A 20,070-nucleotide genomic window follows, 5' to 3' on the forward strand; every position below is an offset into this window, starting at 1 on the left:
GACTGTTAAGTTCACTGATGAGAGGGATCTGCTCTGTATAATACAGAAATTATTTTAGTCTCAGAATCTAGCTGATGAGGTAGGGCTCACCTAGAAATTAGAAGTTGTATTTAGAGCAATGTGTGCTAAATTTAATGGTAAAGGTAGCAATTGCTATGGGATCCTGCCTGCTGTTGTGGGCTGTGGGTTTGTGCCTCTAACCTCACAGGACCCCTGTCTATTTCCTGGCCTTGTTTCTGCAGCTATTTATAGTGGTGTGTTGTGAAAGGGGGCTAGAACTCCAGGCATTTGATACCCTTCCTCTTGGCTCACAGATCTAAGGATATTTGGGTGGGGATGGGCCAAAATGGGATGTGGAGATACTTTTTACCTGGAACCAAGGGCTTTGAAGGAACAATAGAATTGATTATCTCTTGGCTTGATTTCTTTAATTCCTATTTCTATATATTATAAAATTGTGACCATATTTTATTTATATATATATGTATATATATATATATTTCACTACATAAAACATTCAGAATGTTTTTGCATGTTATTAAATATTCCCTCAAAAAAGGCTATTTCAATAACTAATACACAAATTTATATTACCAAATCTCTGTTGTTGGACTTGTTGGATGAGGCTAGATGTTGTTTTCCATCTTTCCCTTTTACTGACAGTGCTTTGGTGAGTATTCTTATTTCTGGGCATGTCTGTTTATTTTCTTTAACAAAATTCCTAGAAGTGGATTTTTTTGGGTGCATTTATCAACATTTTACAAACTTTGGATAAATATTGCTAAATTATTCTCTAGGAAGGTAATTTCAGTTATCCTGTAGTGATATATTTAAGTGTCACTTTTGAACCATTCTTGACAACATGGATATTACACTTAAAATTATTTTGATGATTTGCTGTGTAAAAAATGCTGTCCGTGGTTTTAGTTTATTTATTTTTGATGACAAGGGAAGTTGAATATTTGTTGGTTATTTTTCTTTTGTGATTTTAGGTGTTATAGGTATTACTGTCTTTTTTTTTTTTTTTAAAGATTTTATTTATTTATTTGACAGAACACAGGTGGGCAGGGCGGGTGGGGCTGGGGGGTGGGGAAGCAGGCTTCCTGCTGGGCAGAGCAGGGCTCAATCCCAGGACCCTGAGACCATGACCTGAGCCGAAGGCAGAGACTTAACCTGCTGAGTCACCCAGGTGCCCCACTATCCTTCTTTTAGTGGGAATGTCTTTAGTATTTCATTCCCAGGTTCTAGAGTCTCCCACTTAGATGAAGAATTGTATGAGGGAAGAAGGGGAAGTGCAGGATTGTGGTTCATGTGTGATCTGAGGCTAGGCTCTGTGGGTTTGAACCCAACTTCCTGGGGGTATCTTCCTAGCTGCTCCACCCTGGGAAAGAACTGGATTGGTTCTGGCTAGTAAACTAGAAAAGGAAGAGTATCTTGAATCCATAGCAGCAATTTAGTTATGGAACTAAAATGGATAAGGCTCTCAGAGAGACATAGCTGGGGCTGGCAGCTATACCCACAGAACAAACCCATTTCTAAAATAAGCTATGAGTCAGGTACTCTGTTGATACACAGTTTGGAGACAACTCTCTAAAACTTACATTCATGATTTCCCACAAAATCATCTCACTGCAAATGAGGACATAGATTCTGTTGAGAAAGGGAGAGCTGGGAAAGGCCAGAGGGAATTTTCTAACATAATACAATGATTTTGGAATCTTTACCTGTGATATTCTCTCCTAAAGGTTATTGAGTAGTAAGGCACAGTATGACTGGTATGAATTGAAGGGATACTCTCTCACAAAACTGTCTTATTGCAAAAAAGGACAAAGATTCCTTTTATTAATTTTACTTTCTCCTTTAGTTTACCTAACAACTTTTGACCTACTTCTTGATTTATTCCATGTTGGTGTTAAGAATTTAGCGTGTGATTTTAAAGTCACTCCTATTAAAATAATAGTGGCTTTCCTCACTCCTTCCAGAGACCTTGTCAAAAAATGTTATTTTTTCCACTTCAAATATAGATCTCATCTACAAATACTGAAGTGATAATTAGGGCTTATGCAAGATTTTTCATTTTAAAAATTAGCTGTTTTTTTTTTTTTTTAAGGAGTTACTCTCTAAATATTTCTTGTTCAAGAGTATAGCTTAAAAAAGAAGACATTTTAAAGTCATGGCTTACATAAATGATTTATGTAAGACATGTGTGAGAGGAAAAGTGATAAGCATTACTTATTGACCCCTTTTGTGTTACTGGTTATATTTCTTATAAACACATTTCAGGATGTATCATTATTATAATTTTAGCACATGGCATATGGCAGCCTTCTAAAATTAGACTATATCCAGATTTCCCAGTGGCCTTTCACTAGGCCCCTAGAAAATCCAGCTGCACAACCAAAAATTAATAAAAGTGAGAGGATGTAATTGCCAAGTTGTTAAAAATTTCTTTTCTGGAGAGAAGCCACAGTAATCAAAAGAAAACTGCCCTAGCAGTATAAGAAGTTCAGGTGAACTCTCATGTAAGTTTTTTGAAATATGAATGAAATCACATTTCTTTTTTGTTCAGGATAGCTGTTCGCATTTCTGATAGCTTTTCCAAAATTGGGCTTTTCATTTCATAAAATAAAATTTTCAGACTTCTTTCTGCTGCTCCTGTTCCTGCATGCTGTCTCTTCACATTCCCCCACATCACAGTCTTTCCTGATCCCCAGGACTTCGCTCTTGCATTTCTTCTGCCTGAAATGCCCTCCCCACCCTTCTTTCTGTGGTTCATTTCTGCCTTCCCGGTGGAGCTTTCCCTCTGTGACAGCATTTATCACCAGGCATACTGGGATTTGCTGTTTACCTCTCTCCTCCTTTTGATGAGGAACACCTTGTGGGACCTTGTCCTACTCATCTTTGTATCCTCAGCATCTGGCCCAATGCCTGGCACATAATAAAGGCTCATTAAATGAGGTTAGCATCACTGAGCCAGTGATTTTAAAATATAAGCATTGCTTTGCAGGCTTAGGAATGTTCTACCCATTCTACTTGATTGGCATCATTATCCTGCTGTGGTCTAAGGAAGCAAAAATGCCTTATCCTCAGTGGTTCTTCCTGATAGCTTTATATTTGAGGCCTTTGTCAGGCCCTGAATTGAGAGACTTGATAATCTGCTGCCAGCTGTTCTGTAATTCCTTTCCTTTTTACTGTGACTAGCTTCCTCTGACTTCCCTGGGATCATTTTATCTCAAGGTGTGCCTTTTAATGCTGACTGGAATAGATAGTGTGTCTCTTTCAGTAGGCTTTTCTTAGCAGTTAAAGTAGAACAAAAACAATGGTAGGTAACTAGATAGGTAGAGGGTTATGCATTGGTGGCAAATAAACTGGCCTTGTAAATGCAACTGCCTGTTTACCCAGGTGAGCGTTGGCCTAGCAAACATGGAAGTCCAAAGGAGTATTGAAGGTAACTAAGTGGCGCAGAGTTAAAATCATGTGTTGCATTTAACAAAGTACACCCAGTAAGAGGGGAATGATTTAGTATTCAACAACCTGGAGTAATGAAAAAGATACATTAATTTGCATACTTTAAGGTCTTTTTGTAGCACATCTGAGAACTAATATAGACTTACAGCATGTAAGGACTGGAAAGAATATTAGGCATCATTTAAAACTCAACTTCCTGTTACCCTGCAATTGCACTACTGGGTATTTACCCCAGAGATACATATGGAGTGAAAAGAAGGGCCATCTGTACCCCAATGTGCATAGCAGCAATGGCCGCAGTCGCCAAACTGTGGAAAGAGCTGAGATGCCCTTCAACAGAAGAATGGATAAAGAAGATATGGTCCATATATACAATGGAATATTACACCTCCATCAGAAAGGAGGAATACCCAACTTTTGTATCAACATGGATGGGACTGGAAGAGATTATGCTGAGTGAAATAAGTCAAACAGAGAGAGTCACATATCATATGGTTTCGCTTATTTGTGGAGCATAAGGAATAACATGGAGGACATTAGGAGGAGGAAAGGAAAAGTGAATTGGGGGAAATCAGAGGGGGAGACAAACCATGAGAGACTGTGGACTCTGAGAAACAAACTGAGGGTTTTGGAGGTGAGAGAGGTGGCGGGTTGGGTGAGCCTGGTGGTGGGTATTATGGAGAGCACGAATTGCATGGAGCACAGGGTGTGGTGCATGAACAATGAATCTTGTAACACTGAAAGAATAAAATAAAATTAAAAAAGAAAAACCTCAACTCCCACAGTTTAGAGATGAAATGACTTTAAGTGGTTCACATAAGAACACAGTGCTAGGTGACATTAGGATTAAAACCAGAATCTTCATCTTCTTACCCCAAATCCAGTACTCAGTCATCCTCTGTTGTCTCATTTTTTAAGTGTAGGAGAAGTGGATAAAATAGATGCCATTAGAATCATATGGACAGAATCACTCTCTTACAAAGTATTGGCATCAACAGATTACTGTTTACCATCAATCGTAGCCACTTATCTTTACTGGGGGAAATTCTGTCTAAAAGATCAGGGTGCTTCTTTTAATTCAGAGATGAGCTGTATATGCCAAAAGGACATTTTAGGTTTGGGAGTTCATCAGCTTTATTCACCGTAGGTTTTTCAGTGATTGCTGTGAACGATGGCCTCAGAGGCAGGACTCTTTTCCCTGATGATAACTAAAGGCTGAAATTCTTTGTGGGGGGGCGGGGAAGAAGGAACAAAGAAGGAACAAAGTGATGCCAGCTGTAAAATCGACTCTGTGTACCTGCTGTTTATATGGCGGGAATGGCCATTTGCTTGTTCTTACTGTTAACATCATGGCTGAGAAGGTGATAAATATGTTTGAATTTCCTTAGGACTTAAACATCTAGTTTCGGGAATTCTACTCTGAGGGTGGGAAGGGTATGTTGTCTTGAAGTTTATTTATTTTTGCATATTTTGTCTACCTTTTTTTTTTTTTTTTTGAAGATTTTATTTATTTATTAGAGGGAGGACAAGAACAAGGGAGAAAACAAGCAGAGGGAGCAGCAGAGGGAGACAAAGGAGCAGACTCTGCCAAGCAGGGAGCCCGATGTGGGGCTACATTCCAGGACCCTGAGATCATGACCTGAGCTGAAGGTTCAGCTGAAGGCTCATAACTGAGCCACCTGGGCACCTCTTTAAAAAAGAAAAAAAAAAAAGATTTTATTTATTTATTCATGAGAGAGAGAGGCAGAGGGAGAAGCAGGCTCCCAACTGAGCAGGGAGCCGATGTGGGACTCGATCCCTGGGATCAGGACCCAAGCTGAAGGCAGATGCTCAACCATCTGAGCCACCCAGGCGCCCTACCTAGGCGATTCTTATGTCTACCTTTCTTATACTAAATCAGGGAAAAAGAAACATGGCATTTAATAGTTTTTTTTTTTTAAGATTTTATTTATTTGACAGAGATCACAAGTAGAGAGAGAGAGAGGAGGAAGCAGGCTCTCTGCCTAGCAGAGAGCCCGATGCGGGACTCGATCCCAGGACTCTGAGATCATGACCTGAGCTGAAGGCCGAGGCTTAACCCACTGAGCCACCCAGGCAGCCCCAGCATTTAATGTTCTTAATGAAATAAATAGGATGCCACTTTGCTTACTGCTTTATAGAATAAAAACATAGAACATTTAAAAGGTGAAATGAAAAAAGAAAGCTCTTGTTCTCTCCCACATGGAGAAGGATTTTAAATTTAAATTACCGAGTCATCCACAAGGGGAACACTGGTTGCAGTCTCTGTTAGATTAAGCAACCATGAACTGTGTTCCAGAAATGCTAGTTTAACCCAATTCTGTTTCGCAGTTTACATGTTAAATACTGGGTTCTTATATTGCAAAAAGCTCCAAGGATGATTAGCAGCCCCAAATGGAAGGAAACAGTTTTAAAAAGAGTAACCAACCTTTCAGAGTTTTAGTTGACATCACTAATAGGCAGTTTTTTGCTGGCTGTAAAAACTGAACACAGACTTTCTTCCACTTCCTATTTCTCCATAACTCTCTTCAGTGAAAAATGTTCCCAGTTTAATTCTTTTAATTATATCATGTCTCCCTGTTTTCCTTGGGGTATGTGATAATGGTGTAGTTTTTTCCCTTAGTATTGTAGATAAGACTGGTGCTTTGAATGAATGTGTTAGAAGTGTTTTAATTCCTTTGGGTGGATGTGCTCCTTTTAATTACTTCTCTGGATTAGCTATAGCCCTAATAAAATTTCCTTTTAGAAAAAGATATGACAAATAAAATGTGGATATTTATAATACTGCCTGAATGTTATTAAATCACATACTTAGTGAAGATTGACATTTTTTGGTCAAACTAAAACAAAAAGTGCTAGCAAAAAACCCAGCATGGACTAGACTGTTTGGATATAGTATTAGAGTACGTGGAAATGAAAATAATACTTACATGGCTTTCAGTTTGTTTTTATTATTTTTTTTTAAAGATGTACTCATTTTATTTTTTATTTTATTTATTTATTTATTCTTCTCAAAGATTTTATTTATTTATTTGACAGAGAGAAATCACAAGTAGGACAAGTAGGCAGAGAGGCAGGCAGAGAGAGAGGAAGGAAAGAAGGCCCCCTGCTGAGCAGAGAGCCCGATGTGGGACTCAATCCCAGGACCCTGAGATCATGACCTGAGCCGAAGGCAGTGGCTTAACCCACTGAGCCACCCAGGCTCCCCTAAAGATGTACTCATTTTAGAGAGAGGAGAGAGAGCATGAGTGGGAGGGGCAGAGGAGGAGGGAGAGAGAATCTCAAGCAAACTGTGCACTGAGCGTGGAGCCCAACGTGGGATCCAATCCCACAACTCCGAGATCATGACCTAAGCTGAAACCAAGAGTCAGACACTTAACTGACTGCACCAGGCAGGCGTCCCACTTTAAAATTTGTTTCTAAAATACAGTCTCTCTATTATAAAAACTACTGGGGTAGTCCATGAAGTAAGTATTATTCCTATTTTTTTTTTTTTGGATGAATACAGTCTATTAATTTTGTGGCCATAGTTTTAGTAAATTAAGCAATTAAGCTATTTTTAGGTAAAGCTTTCTTTCCTTCTTTCTTTTTTTTTTTTTTTTTTAAGGATTTTATTTATTTATTTGACATGGAGAAAGCGAGAGTTGGTGGAGAGAGTAGCAGAGGGAGAGGCAGATTCCCCACTGAGCAAGGAGTCTGATGCGGGGCTCGATCCCAGGACCCTGGAATCGTGACCCGAGCTGAAGGCAGATGCTTAACTTACTGAGCCACTCAGGTACCCCAGGCTTTTCTTTTAATGAGCTCAAATGGCTTCATCTGTTTTCCTTCTCATCCGTGTTTGAGATGAGACATTGTAGAGTGAAGGATAGTTTTTGTTTTGTAATGAGGAACATGAGGTTTAAGGGGTTTATCCTGAATTCTAAGGCAGCATAGCAAAGGGAGAAAGGAAGATTTTTCTGGAATTTTTGGACGTTTCTGTCACATGTAGTCTTTGTGCTGGTGCTCAGTCAAACACTTTTATATTTCCTCTTCAAAAAATTATTAGACAGGTATTACTTTGCAATATTTGTTTCCTATTGAATTTCATTCTGTTAATATTCACCCATTTTATTTTCCTAACCAATAGAGACCAGATGGTAGCCAGCCAACCTGCCTGCCTGCCTTCCTTTCTTTCTTTTTAAGATATTATTTGTCAGAGAGAGCACAAGCAGGGGGAGCAGCAGGCTGAGGGAGAGTAGCAGGCTCCCGGCTGGGCAAGGAGTCCAGTGTGGGGCTCAGTCCCAGGACCCTGGGATCATGACCTGAGCCAAAGGCAGACACTTAGCTGACTGGGCCATCATGGGATCCCCAAATGGCAGTATATTTATCTTATCAGTGTCAGCTCTTTTTTTCTGGCCTTGTATCATTCTCCAGTCTGATACATGCACTGTTTAATTTTTACCCATTTTGTTCCAGAGATGATGTAAAGTAAAGTAGCTTACAAGACATGGAATATATACAAAACAACATCATTTTAAAGTAGGGCTGTAAGAAGAAAGAAAAGCAAGGGCAGTGTTTTAAAATGGAGCTGGAATTGGTCTAAAATAATCATACTGTCATGGCAAACACGAGTGGGCACAAGATGTCAAGAAAAAGTGGAAGACTGATGTAGTTGGTAGTACATATCATATAAAGGAAACTAATGATCAGATCAGGTGAAGTACAACTATTCTTTGTATTAAAACTAGGCAGAATTTTATCTTGGCACCTCTTTTTAATTGCACGAAAGTACTCATTTGATTTTGAGGAGAAAGAAACTGGCCCTTTATAACAATGGTATAAGGATACTGCCTTGCTCCAGGGGCAGACTCATCTTGGAACATTAAAAGGATATTTGGACTCCTTGAATACTATTTTTGTCACTCGAACTTTTGATGAGTACTTGGGGGGTCATGAGCCTGAAATTGTTTTCTCTGACAGAGATGGAAATGTATCTGTTCAGAATTGCCCATGGCACACAGACCCTTTCCTCTGAACCGCAGTGGACTCAGAATGTGTTCTCTGTCTTCATTTAAGGCCTTGATAAAGGTGTTTAACAGGATAGGACCAAAGATCTCACTCACCAGAGTGGGCGTTTCTAATCTGGGGTCTGGCTGAGGCTGAAGAATAGGGAGGTTTTGTTATGGACCAAACCCCTGAAATCTCATGAAGGATTTTATATATTGGGAGATTCTTTTGGATGTAGCTTTCATGGGATTTGTAAAGAACTACACATTTCCCCCTAGGTTAAAAAGCACAGTATTAGAGACTTCTTTTTTTTTTTTTTTTCCAATTTATTTATTTTCAGAAAAACATTAGTCATTATTTTTTCACCACACCCAGTGCTCCATGCAAGCCGTGCCTTCTATAATACCCACCACCTGGTACCCCAACCTCCCACCCTCCCCCCCGCCACTTCAAACCCCTGAAAAACAGTCTGAGGGGTATTAGAGACTTCTAAGGATTTGTCAAGCCATCAGGTACTTCTGTGATTTCTTCAAGTACTTATCTACCTATCTGCACATCATAGCAGACTTCCTGTCTGTTTTCTTCATTGCTATATCTAGTAGGTGCTTAATCTGTATTGGCTGAATATAAGTGAATGTATCCAAGGCACATTTCCCTGTTGAATCTGTACAGCGTTCATGAGGAACTTGGTCAGGTTCTTTGCGAAAATTACTCAGTTTTTCTGATGGCTTACCAGGTGGCTAGCCTGATCTGCAGATTAGTGTGGTCTATTCTGCATGGTATGGTCTAGGGGAGGCTTGTCCTAGTGCCTCCCAATATTCTATTTTCTGTTTCATGACCTTATAAGCTCTCTGTTTAATAACCCATTTAGAGTACTGTTGTGAACCAAGCCCTGTTTTAAAGAGGAGTCTATTTCCTTCTCTCTGTCTTTCAACGCTGCTACCGTTTTTCACTTGACTGTAATTCTATGACCATATTTTCAGGCTCTTTAAGAATCCTGGGATATCATTTTGTCTAGGGCCTAGTATTAGTTCAGAGAATCTATCTCTTCTTGGAATTCAGTTCCTCCTTAGCCATATTAGTACTGCCCTTTCCTTCTTGCTGATGGGGGAGTCAGGAGCAAAATGGAATCGAATTGCTTTCTGTCCTGTCTCAAGCATGCTGATTACCATTTCTAAATTCTTCATCTGCAACAGCAAAAACACCCCAGAGATCACTCTCTCCTTATCTGTAGCATTTTTGGTCATGACTCATCTCATTTCAGTTTTATACCTTTTGACACACCTCTGAAGGTTTCCTGCTTCTCCCATTTGTCCTAGATCATACTTGTCTCTCTTCTGTGGGAGCCCTTGTGAGATACGTAGAACCACATAGCCATCATGTTAAACCTCTTAAACTCTTCTTTGTGTGCTGTTCTCTTCAGCATCAAGGTGGTCCGTTTTCCTCTCATCAGAATGAAAAAGTCTCTTAAGTTTGTCATTTAGGGTTCCTAACCACTTGATCCTGCTTCTTTTTTTCTCAACTTTTTGAAATCTGCTTTTCTTCAAAGACCAGGATACATCTCTATGTTAATGTCCAGGATGCAGTTCCTGGTCTTTTATAAATTCCAGTTTCACATTGTCATTTTCTCTCAGGGTTTCCATCATTTCTACTTTACCAACTTTATCCTTATTGGTTAAAAGTCCAGAATCAGGATTTCTCTCACGTTTTCCTTCTGAAATACAGAACTTGTCAGAAGGCAATACAGAACTTATCAGAGGAATATGGTGAACAGAAGATGTTCAGATAATTAGGCTTCTCATGATATGACTGTCTTATTTCTGAGCAGTGCTGACATTCTATTAAAAATATGTCCTCTGCATCTTTAGTTTGGTGAGCACTGATTATGTGGCCACCACTGTGATGTTCTTTCTCCTCTTAAACTCACGTTGAATATACTTTACCATGTTTCATCACTAGGTCTATGGCTTTCCGGGCATGCATATTTTTCTTGAGATAGCTTGTTCTTCTGTCAGCTGGTTTTCACTGAACATTGTAGAATATCTATGGGCCTGAGATCCAGTCAACGAAGTTTCAGTAATGAGTGTGCAGTTATATTTATCAGTGTTATTAAGGTTCCAAATTTCCTTAATAGCAACTCATCTTTTTCAGTCTTTGTGCTTGTATGTGTAGAACATCTAAGACCATACATAATTTGTTCCAGGACCTTTTAGCTTCCATGCTGTTGTAACTTATATTTTTGTAGTAATCATATCATCCCTAGCAGGAAGCTTAATACAATATGCATCTTCTTGCTCCTTTGGAAATTTTTTTTTTCCTTTTTTGGATTCTTAGGAAGGATACTCTGCATGCTACTGACCTCCTTTTGCTCTGCATTTTCTCATCTTACCATCCAGAGCACCTCTGGCTTCTAACTTGCAACGTTTTCTGTTATTGCTCATGCTTCCCTCTTCCATTTTTCTGGTCTTCCACAGCTCTTCCCATTTTGGGGTCCGTATTTTTCATGATTGTAGATATTATTGCTTGTCGTTGTTGGCTTTTTTATTTCTTAGCAAAAGAAGAATGTTCATCCTAACCTGTTTTGAGAGTTAAAATGACTCAGGAAAAAAGCCTGCAGTGTGATTCTTCCCCTTCTTCCCCAAACAGCCCTCACTTTGTATCACAGTGAGGTTTGCAGGGTTGGGCCCATTTTTTTGTGGCGATCATGGATTCAGGTTGTCACTAAAATGAGATTTAAAAAAAAAAAAGAAAGAAAGTCACTGCCTTGCAGCTCCTCTGTTCCCTTACCTGAGATATAAATAATGTTTGCCAAAGGAAAAAAAAAAACATTGTTGCCCAAGGATGAATTCTTTCTTGTCTGAGCTTTAAAATAAAACTTTTCAGAATGATAAACTAAAAGGGGTACAGGGCAGAGAAAGCAACCTTTTAAAACGAAGTTCAAATCAATAATAATTAACATTTCCTAGCCTCTGTTTTCCTGTTAATGACTGAAGACAAGTACTAATTAGAGAAGCCTCAAGTGTCTGGGTTTCTAGATGAACCAGATGGTGCTGCATAAGAACTATGCTTGGTGCCGGGGAGAACTCTTGGGTGTTCTTAGCTACCTGTCCTCCCTCTTGCTCTTGTCTGAGGATACCTAAATCTGCTCATTGCTTTGCACTGAGACTGCTTCTTTGGTCTTTATTTTCTGTCTCGCCCATTTCTGATGTCGGGAGGCGCCATGGTTAGTGAGTGCTCCTATGAGAGTTTATTTTTACTTTTTTCCTAACAAGCTCATTTTACTCTTCTTTTTCTTTTCAGGTTTCCTTTAGCTCTTATGTTATCGCCTGATCTCACTAGACTGTCCCCCCTGCCCCCACATTGATTCCCCCATATGGTTCTTTCCAAATCACACAAGAGCAGTAGAGGTTTTGGTCCCTTCAGTAGCTTGCATTAAGATAGTTCTGCCTTTCCAGTTTTTTGAAACCCTTTTCACAGATTGTCTGAAAACATATGTTTTCTTCTTTTGGTTTGTACTTCAAATATTTTCTTCCTTTGCTATTAACTCTGCTAACCAACTCTGAGAAAGCTTTGATTTTTGTATAGAAGTTTTCAGTACTCTCGAGTGTTGATGTTGTTTGGACAAATGCTGCACATGCGTTTTCTACAATAGGAAAATCCCTTCTATCAGGATGACAAAGTGTAGAACTGATGATATTTAACCAGATTCTTACTTTCTGTCAGAGTTCTTTTGTCAGGATACATTTTGTCACCTTATTTGTTGTGAAAGTCATGATGTCATTGTCCTTGTTTTTTTTTGTTTGTTTGTTTGTTTGTTTTTTGTAGAGTAAGAGCCTACTTATTTATTTTTCACTTCAGTTAAAAAACAGAAATCAGACTGTTTTTCAGAGTCCATAGTCTCTGAAAAACAGTCTGAGGGGTTTGAAGTGGCAGGGGGTGGGAGGTTGGGGTACCAGGTGGTGGGTATTATAGAGGGCACGGCTTGCATGGAGCACTGGGTGTGGTGAAAAAATAATGAATACTGTTTTTCTGAAAATAAATAAATTGGAAAAAAAAAACAAATCATACTCTATTCATAGAGATTTTAAAATGACTTAGGTCCCATTGTTTTGACCCTATTTAAAAGCAATAATACTAAATTATGCTTTAGTATTATGCTTACAGCTTCAATTAACGTCCATTGAAAATTCCCTGTTCAATTTTTTGTAGAGACAGTGCTAATGTCCATGACACCACACAATGTTGTTTTTACGAAAACATCCCTTTCAAAAATTCCCCATTTCTTTTATTGTCCTTGTTTAAAAATTAAAATTTTTTTAATTTTTTTTGTTTAAAAACAAAAATTGTTTTGTTTTAAGATTTTATTTATTTATTTGAGAGAGAGGATGGGAGCAGGGTGAGAAGCAGAGGGAGAGGCAGACTTCCCACTGAGCAGGGAGCCCGATGCCGGGCTCTGTCTTAAGACTCCGGGATCGTGATCCAAGCTGAAAGCAGCTGCTTAACTGACTGAGCCACCCAAGTTCCCAAAAGAAACTGTCTTAATTTGGTGTTTTAGGATAAAACTTCCTTTTTTTGGAATCAGAAGACAATAGCAATTGGTTACCATCAGCATTTCTGGTCTAAGTAAGAAGGATTACTATCTTTTTTTTCTTTTCCATTACGTTTCTTGTCCTTGCTGAAGGGCAAGGAGACAAGAGGCAAGGAGACCAATTAGGAAGCTGCAGTAGTAATTGAAGCAAGAGATAGGAGGGCCCTGACTTTTGGAACAGGATCAGGAGAATAATTCACATTATCTTTAAAAAGCGTAGGCAAAAGAGTTTCCTTAATTCATTTCATAAGGGTGTAAGTGCTTTTAGAGTTTAGAAACCGCAGTTTTTCTTTGAGTTTCTGTTTTCTTTTTAACATGTCCTTTTGGTACATGTATAACTGATTAAGGAATTTATGACGTCCTCCATTTCATGTAGTTTTCAGTTTGGTAAACTTACTGTCTGCTGCATCTTAAAAAAAAAATCTAAGTTTTCATTGTAGAAGTAAAATGAAAGAAAAATAACTTGTACTGTTACCCAGAGGCAATAATTATTAGCATTTCTGTGTTTCCTTTAAGTTTTTTGTAAATGTAGAGATAATTGTGCCAAAGGGCATATCCTGTAAATACTTACTTGTATAAAATCTTGCATTTTTATGAAATGATAAATTATGATGTGTCATTAAGTATGATGAAAGCAAGGTCTTGGTCCTTCATGTGAATGTACCACATATATTTTACCATTACTCTGCTGCGGATAACTTGGGTTGTTTTCAGCACATTATTTTACCAAATGCTGTGGCCAATGTTTTCATGAATAATGAGTCTTCATATATATCCTCAGGATAATGGGTTCATGTATAAACAAATTTTTTTTTAAGTTTGGACCTCTCTAAAGGTTTGAATTAAATAAGTATAAAAATATGAATGAACTCGAATGGCTACAAATTCCAACTCCTTGAAGTAGTAGTGATAATGCCTTGTGGCTCTGCTTTTCCTATATCCATCTGCTCTTTACCTGGTCACCACCTTGAGTTGGAAATACCAGAGCACAGAGGTCCCTGTGGGGAGGATACAGATTCCAGTGGTGGGGAATCCTTTGCCCTCTCTAGAGCTAGATTCTCAGACAAATGCGGATATGTATCTCTACTCACTATTTCAAGTTTGTTGCCTACATGTTTACTGACTCTGACTTGGAATTTTTGTTTTATTTTGGCTACAATCCTTCTAATTATCATTGAAGGTAGCTTTTATCTACCACATTCTATTTTATTTTTCCAGCTGTCTGGGAGCAGTGCATAGTAACAAAATGACTCTTGTATCCCCTGGTATTATTTCATTGGAGGAGGAGTATGGTATGAGTGTACAGGGCAAAATAGCATAAAAAGTGCTACTTGACCTCAAAACTTCCAGAGAGTTCGGTTATTAGTGTGGGAGGCATGTTTACTACAACTCAGCTTGCACAAGTTAGTTCATTTAAGCAAATAGTTCTTTGCTTTGGATATGGCATATATTGAACTGAGCACCCAACAGTCTTCAAGATAATTTTTCGTGGCCCCAGAAAGGTAATTCTTTGACCCCAGCAACATTGACCTTAGTTGTTTTGTTTGTTTGTTTTTAAGATTTTTTTTTTAATTTATTTGACAGAGAGAGAGAGAGATCACAAGTAGGTAGAGAGACAGGCAGAAGCAGGCTCCACACCGAGCAGAGAGCCCAATGTGGGGCCTGACTCCAGGACCCCGGGACCATGACCTGAGCCGAAGGCAAAGGCTTTAACCCACTGAGTCACCCAGGCACCCCAACCTTAGTTTTTCTTGATCATTGTTATTCTGAGGTTCTTTTCATATTGATATAAAAATACTATTTTGTCTTTTTTTAATGAATTATAAAATAGCAGACTAACTTGGAGCTTTTCATATTGTTGTAAAATGCCCTTTTGCTCTATGAATGACTTTAATTCTAATTATATTGAGTATTTCTAGTTATTGGTTAGTATTTCCTTTTTGAATTTCCATATTGAAATTAAGATTTGTCTTTAAGTGAAATTATTTCAGCAATTGCAGTTCTATCACGATCCCAGGAAGCTAATAACAGAAATAATTAAAAACTGTTACAAATGGCATTTGTATCTATATTTAAAAAGCTCTTCAATTGACCAAGCAGATGTTGGTACAGATTTTTGTCTTTGATATGATAAATCTCCCATTAATTTTGAAAATCTGGTTTTAAGGGATGTGCTTTCAAGTTTTGAGCTGCAATTTGTGAAAGTTCAAGCAGCTGTACTGAGAAACCATTTGACAAATTTGTAACTGAGACTCTTTTAGGCAAAGACTAAGTTATGGAGTTTTGTGTTCTGTATGTTATGTTCAGACATAAGTATTTGAATTTCTTCTTTTTTTGTGGGTTGAGAAGTATGTGTGTAATATATTGTCTCTCTTTGATATGTGTGTGTGTATTATTTTTTCAAAGATCCATTAATTTGAGAGTGTATTATTTTTTCAAAGATCCATTAATTTGAGAGGGAGGGAGGGAGGTAGAGAGAGAGAGAGCGAGCGAGCATGGGGGGAGGGGCAGAGGGAGAGAAGAGAGAGAATCCCGAGCAGATTCCCTGCCTAGTGTAGAGCTGGATGCTGGGCTCTATCTCACAACCTGGAGATCACAACCTGAGCTGAAATCAAGAGTTGGATGCTTAAGCAACTGAACCACCCAGGTGCATGCATATAGATATAGATATAGATATAGATATAGATATAGATATATGTATACATACACACACACGCACACATATATATATTTACATTGTATATATAATCTAAATTGGAGGTAGCAATGCATATACTTTACTTTTCTAAGAATTAAGCTCTCGGTATTTAATTTTTTTTTTTTTTTTTTTGGCCTAGGTTGAAGAAATTGTGGATATTGGATCATTTGCCCCAGAAGACATCCATATTCCTAAGATCTATGTACATCGCCTTATAAAGGGAGAAAAATATGAGAAAAGAATTGAGGTAATTGACTTCGCTTCTTCGTTAGGAGTTATAAATCCGATTATCAGAGATATGTGCCCCTGGAGCCATTCCAGATGACAAGGAATTAGAACTGAATGGAAAGTCTTGCTTTGGATCTTAGTAGGAGTCTCATGTGTCCATCCTAAGGGAACATGATCATCTATGTTATTGACCAGTCCAACAGTGATTTGTGTTTACCAAATATATATCACCAAGTTATGTGACATACGTGACATCTCTGGGCTGTGTTTGCAGGCTTCTGTAACTGTCTTAATTTATAATGCATAGTTTTGACTGGCTGTCCTAGGATAGAGAAGGTTTTAGCCCTGCTGGACTTAATGTTTGATTATTCAGAAATGTCTATCTTAGAATTGCTTTGCACTTTATAAAGTCCAGAATGTCATTCCCATTAGCATCAGGCTCTGGGCAGCTGGTGGATATGAGATCATGGCCAGGAGTAGGTAACAGGAGCAGTGGAAGTATTCTAAGGCTACTGAGAGCATAATGTTCAGTTGGGCCAGAATTGATATCGAGATTCACAACTGTCTCGGGAACAGCAACAGAATAGACAACATCCAGTAGGAGGTACTGGGCAATCTGAGATACCCTCAGCTGTGTGTCAAACAAAGACATTTTGTAATCTAATACTAATGTTAGGGGGCTAGGGAGAAAGGATGTGGGATATTTGCAGATAGAAACCAGAGTCTATGTCAAGGAGATTTAGTAATGGAAGTAGTTTCCTGGCTGGTTTCTGGATATTTTTATGATTCCCGTGATGCACTTGTAGCAAAACCAGTCCAGACTCTGCAAGTGGAAATATGCACTTGGCAATAGCAACACCTGGTAAAAATATTCTGACAGCCCTGCAAAAACAGAGTCCCAGGGTCTCTTCATTTTCTTTGTTCTGGCTCAATCCTTGAGCACCTGAGAATTCAGTTTCAGAAGTCTTAAGAATCATAGCAGTAGCAGTCAGTGTGACAGTAACAGAGGGATTATTTGCTTCAAAAAAACAGAACAGAACAAGTATATCTTCTTCAAACAAATCCGACCTCTTTCACTTTCTAAAAAATTATTTCGGTCATCAAATACCACCCATGTTATTCTTTAAAAAATAAAAACCTCTCTATTATATTATAGATTTGTCTAATAGTAGTAATGAGAAAGACTTAAATTTTCTCCAGTAAAATTCTATATTTCAGCAGTGATAAAATACAAGGTGTACCTCAACCATGAATAATTTATTTCTGTTTATTTTAAAGCGTCTATCAGTCCGGAAAGAGAAGGATGTAAAAACCAAATCTGGTAAACCTGGAGATAATGTAAGGGAACGTATCATCAAGCGGGCAGCTCTTGAATTTGAGGACGGCATGTATGGTATCCTTTATCTTTCTGGGGCTGGGCAGAGACATAGCCCTCACTTTTTCTGTATTCATCAGGCTACTAGGCCTCCTGCATAGTGATTCTTTTCTAGTCTGCTGTAACTTTTAAAGCAATGAATCAATTTTTACAAAATGTGGCATATAACCTAAAGATATTGGAAGTATATAAAATTGGAATTATAATCTGTTTGCCTTCTTGAAACAAAATGGCAACCAAAATTTGCTTAGCTATTTTATAATATACAATGGATTTCTAATGTACAATTTGGCATTTTGCTAAAGGTTATTAGGAAAAGAGATTACCCAAGATGAGGTTTCAAATCTCAGAAGTACTAGTTATAACAGTGCTATTTGCTTTTTCTATGTTCTGACATTTGCATACTCATTGAAACATAAGATTCAACTTCTTAACAACCCCTGTTTCCTTTGGCAAGGGTCCCATGAGTGCACACTTCTATGTCTAATGCTTTGTAAGGGTATTCAATGAATGAATCAAATCCTGCTTTAGATACTTTGTCAAAAAAAAAAAAAAAAAAGGTAGGTTGAGATAATTCAGTACAGTTACCGTTCAGTTTTTGAATGTGTTTAACGGTGAGTCTCTTTGCCATTTTGCTGATTTTCAATGCATCAAACATTGAACTATATAATAACAAATATTGCATAAAATACAAAGAGTTTTTGATAAAATAAATACTTGTTGAGTAGTAAATACACAAAAACCATACTTAAAGGCCTAAAGGCATACTTAAAGTTCCTAAAAGAGAATCTAGAAACATGATAACTGTCTTCATTCTGCGAGCTTCCCCCAACCATGAATATCCTCTTTCAGACTGATCCTGACTGGGGAAACTCTCTGTTTCAACTTTTTTTTTACTTCTACCACCTCATTTTTCTTTTTTTTCCAGTTTATACCTTATGTTATAGTGAGAACTCACGTGGGGGAGGAAAATATAATAGCACCTCTCTTTACCTCCGATATCAGCAAGATAGAGCATCAACCAAGTTAACTGAGCAGGTAAAAGCTAGGCCCTGGGTTTTCTAATGACCATTAGTCAGTTGTTTTCCCACTGACATTTAAACACTGACTGTATGATACCACTAATTTTAGATAATAATGGCTTCTAGGTGTTCTTTATTTGCTGTTATTTTATTGCCTATGAAAAATATTTGCAAGTTAGTTCATATAAATGGTCTTTCCATTCCACCCACTTTTTTTCAACCCAGAGTACCCAGACTTCTTTATCCCTGATATATTTGACCTACTAAAAAGCATTGAATAACTGAAAAAATTATAGGATATGATGGAAGAATTCAGGTAAGAAGCTTGTCATTGGGGTTGCCCTTAACTAAAATACTTACTCTTAATGAAATTAATATCTCAATTTGATCTGTATATCGCTGTGAGAAATGAAGTACAAACAACACTGTACTAGATTGTGATCTGGTAAGAAATGAACCAAGGAGCTGTTGTCAGAGCTGCTTAGAATTACTGTGTCTACAAGCAGTATCTTGGTTCATTGACATCTTGCTAGCCTTCATAGTCTATAATATTGCAGCACGTACAAACCTTATTTTTTCTGGCTCTGATTCACAAAGATCTCACTGTTCCTGGAATCTCATCAGAGCGCCGTGATTTTTTGTTCTAATTCTAAGGCCAGTCCTGCAGTCTGTGTTGGTTGTGGACAGTATTGATAGCAGTTTCAGGCAGTGTGGGTATCTCTGGTCTGATCCGTCTGTTTGTGTTGAGAGGCAAGTTTAAATCTACACCATTATACAAACAGGACCCAATTTTGATCATTTGAGGAATAAGAGTCAAACTCTCAGCCCTTCACTGGACAAATGAATATAGAAGATATGGTCCATATATACAATGGAGTATTATGCCTCCATCAGAAAGGATGAATACCCAACTTTTGTATCAACATGGATGGGACTGGAGGAGATTATGCTGAGTGAAGTAAGTCAAGCGGAGAGAGTCAACTATCATATGGTTTCACTTACTTGTGGAGCATAAGGAATAACACGGAGGACATTGGGAGATGGAGAGAAGTGAGTTGGGGGAAATTGGAGGGGGAGACGAAGCATGAGAGATTGTGGGCTCTGAAAAACAAACTGAGGGTTTTGGAGGGGAGAGGGGTGGGGGTTGGGTGAGCCTGGTGGTGGGTATTACGGAGCGCATATATTGCACAGAGCACTGGGTGTGATACATAAACAATGAATCTTGGAACACTGAAAAAAATAAATTTAAAAAAAAACAACAACTCTCAGCTCTGTGATGCCTTAGCTCAGCTACTTTTTATATGGTCTGTTATATTCACTGAAACTTAGCCACCACCTCCATCCTCTTTATAGCTTAGAGAAGATTCAGTTACCAATGAACATTATCTCAGTGACCCAAAGGAATCATTGCGGTTTTAGACAGACCTTTTGGTATTGTCAGAAAACTTTCATTTTAATTTAAAAATGATACCCCTTTTTGAGAATACTAAATCATTGTTATTTTTAGTTGGAGTTTTGAATAGTGAAAATTACTTTTAAACAAAGGTCAAGCCTTCTTTAATAATGTGTCAGTCATAATAAGTCATAATATACCAGTTCAAATTTGCTGAGCACATTAATAAAAATAAAATGTCTTACAATAAAAATGACTTCTGAATCCACCACTTTGATACCTTTACAGGAAAGC

At 38.1% G+C, this 20,070-nt stretch overlaps 1 protein-coding gene across 1 annotated transcript in view; it reads left to right on the forward strand.

Moving 5' to 3' along the window:
• OXCT1 (3-oxoacid CoA-transferase 1) overlaps positions 1-20,070 on the forward strand; it is a 120,824-nt gene that overhangs the window by 45,407 nt on the left and 55,347 nt on the right. The window contains exons 8-9 of the mRNA XM_044232420.1: positions 15,898-16,005; positions 17,265-17,379. Of these exons, the coding sequence (XP_044088355.1) occupies positions 15,898-16,005; positions 17,265-17,379 (223 nt within the window). The remainder of the gene's footprint in view (positions 1-15,897; positions 16,006-17,264; positions 17,380-20,070) is intronic.

This window comes from Neovison vison, chromosome 1 (assembly GCF_020171115.1).
Source record: "Neovison vison isolate M4711 chromosome 1, ASM_NN_V1, whole genome shotgun sequence".
NCBI classification, from domain to species: Eukaryota; Metazoa; Chordata; class Mammalia; order Carnivora; family Mustelidae; genus Neogale; species Neogale vison.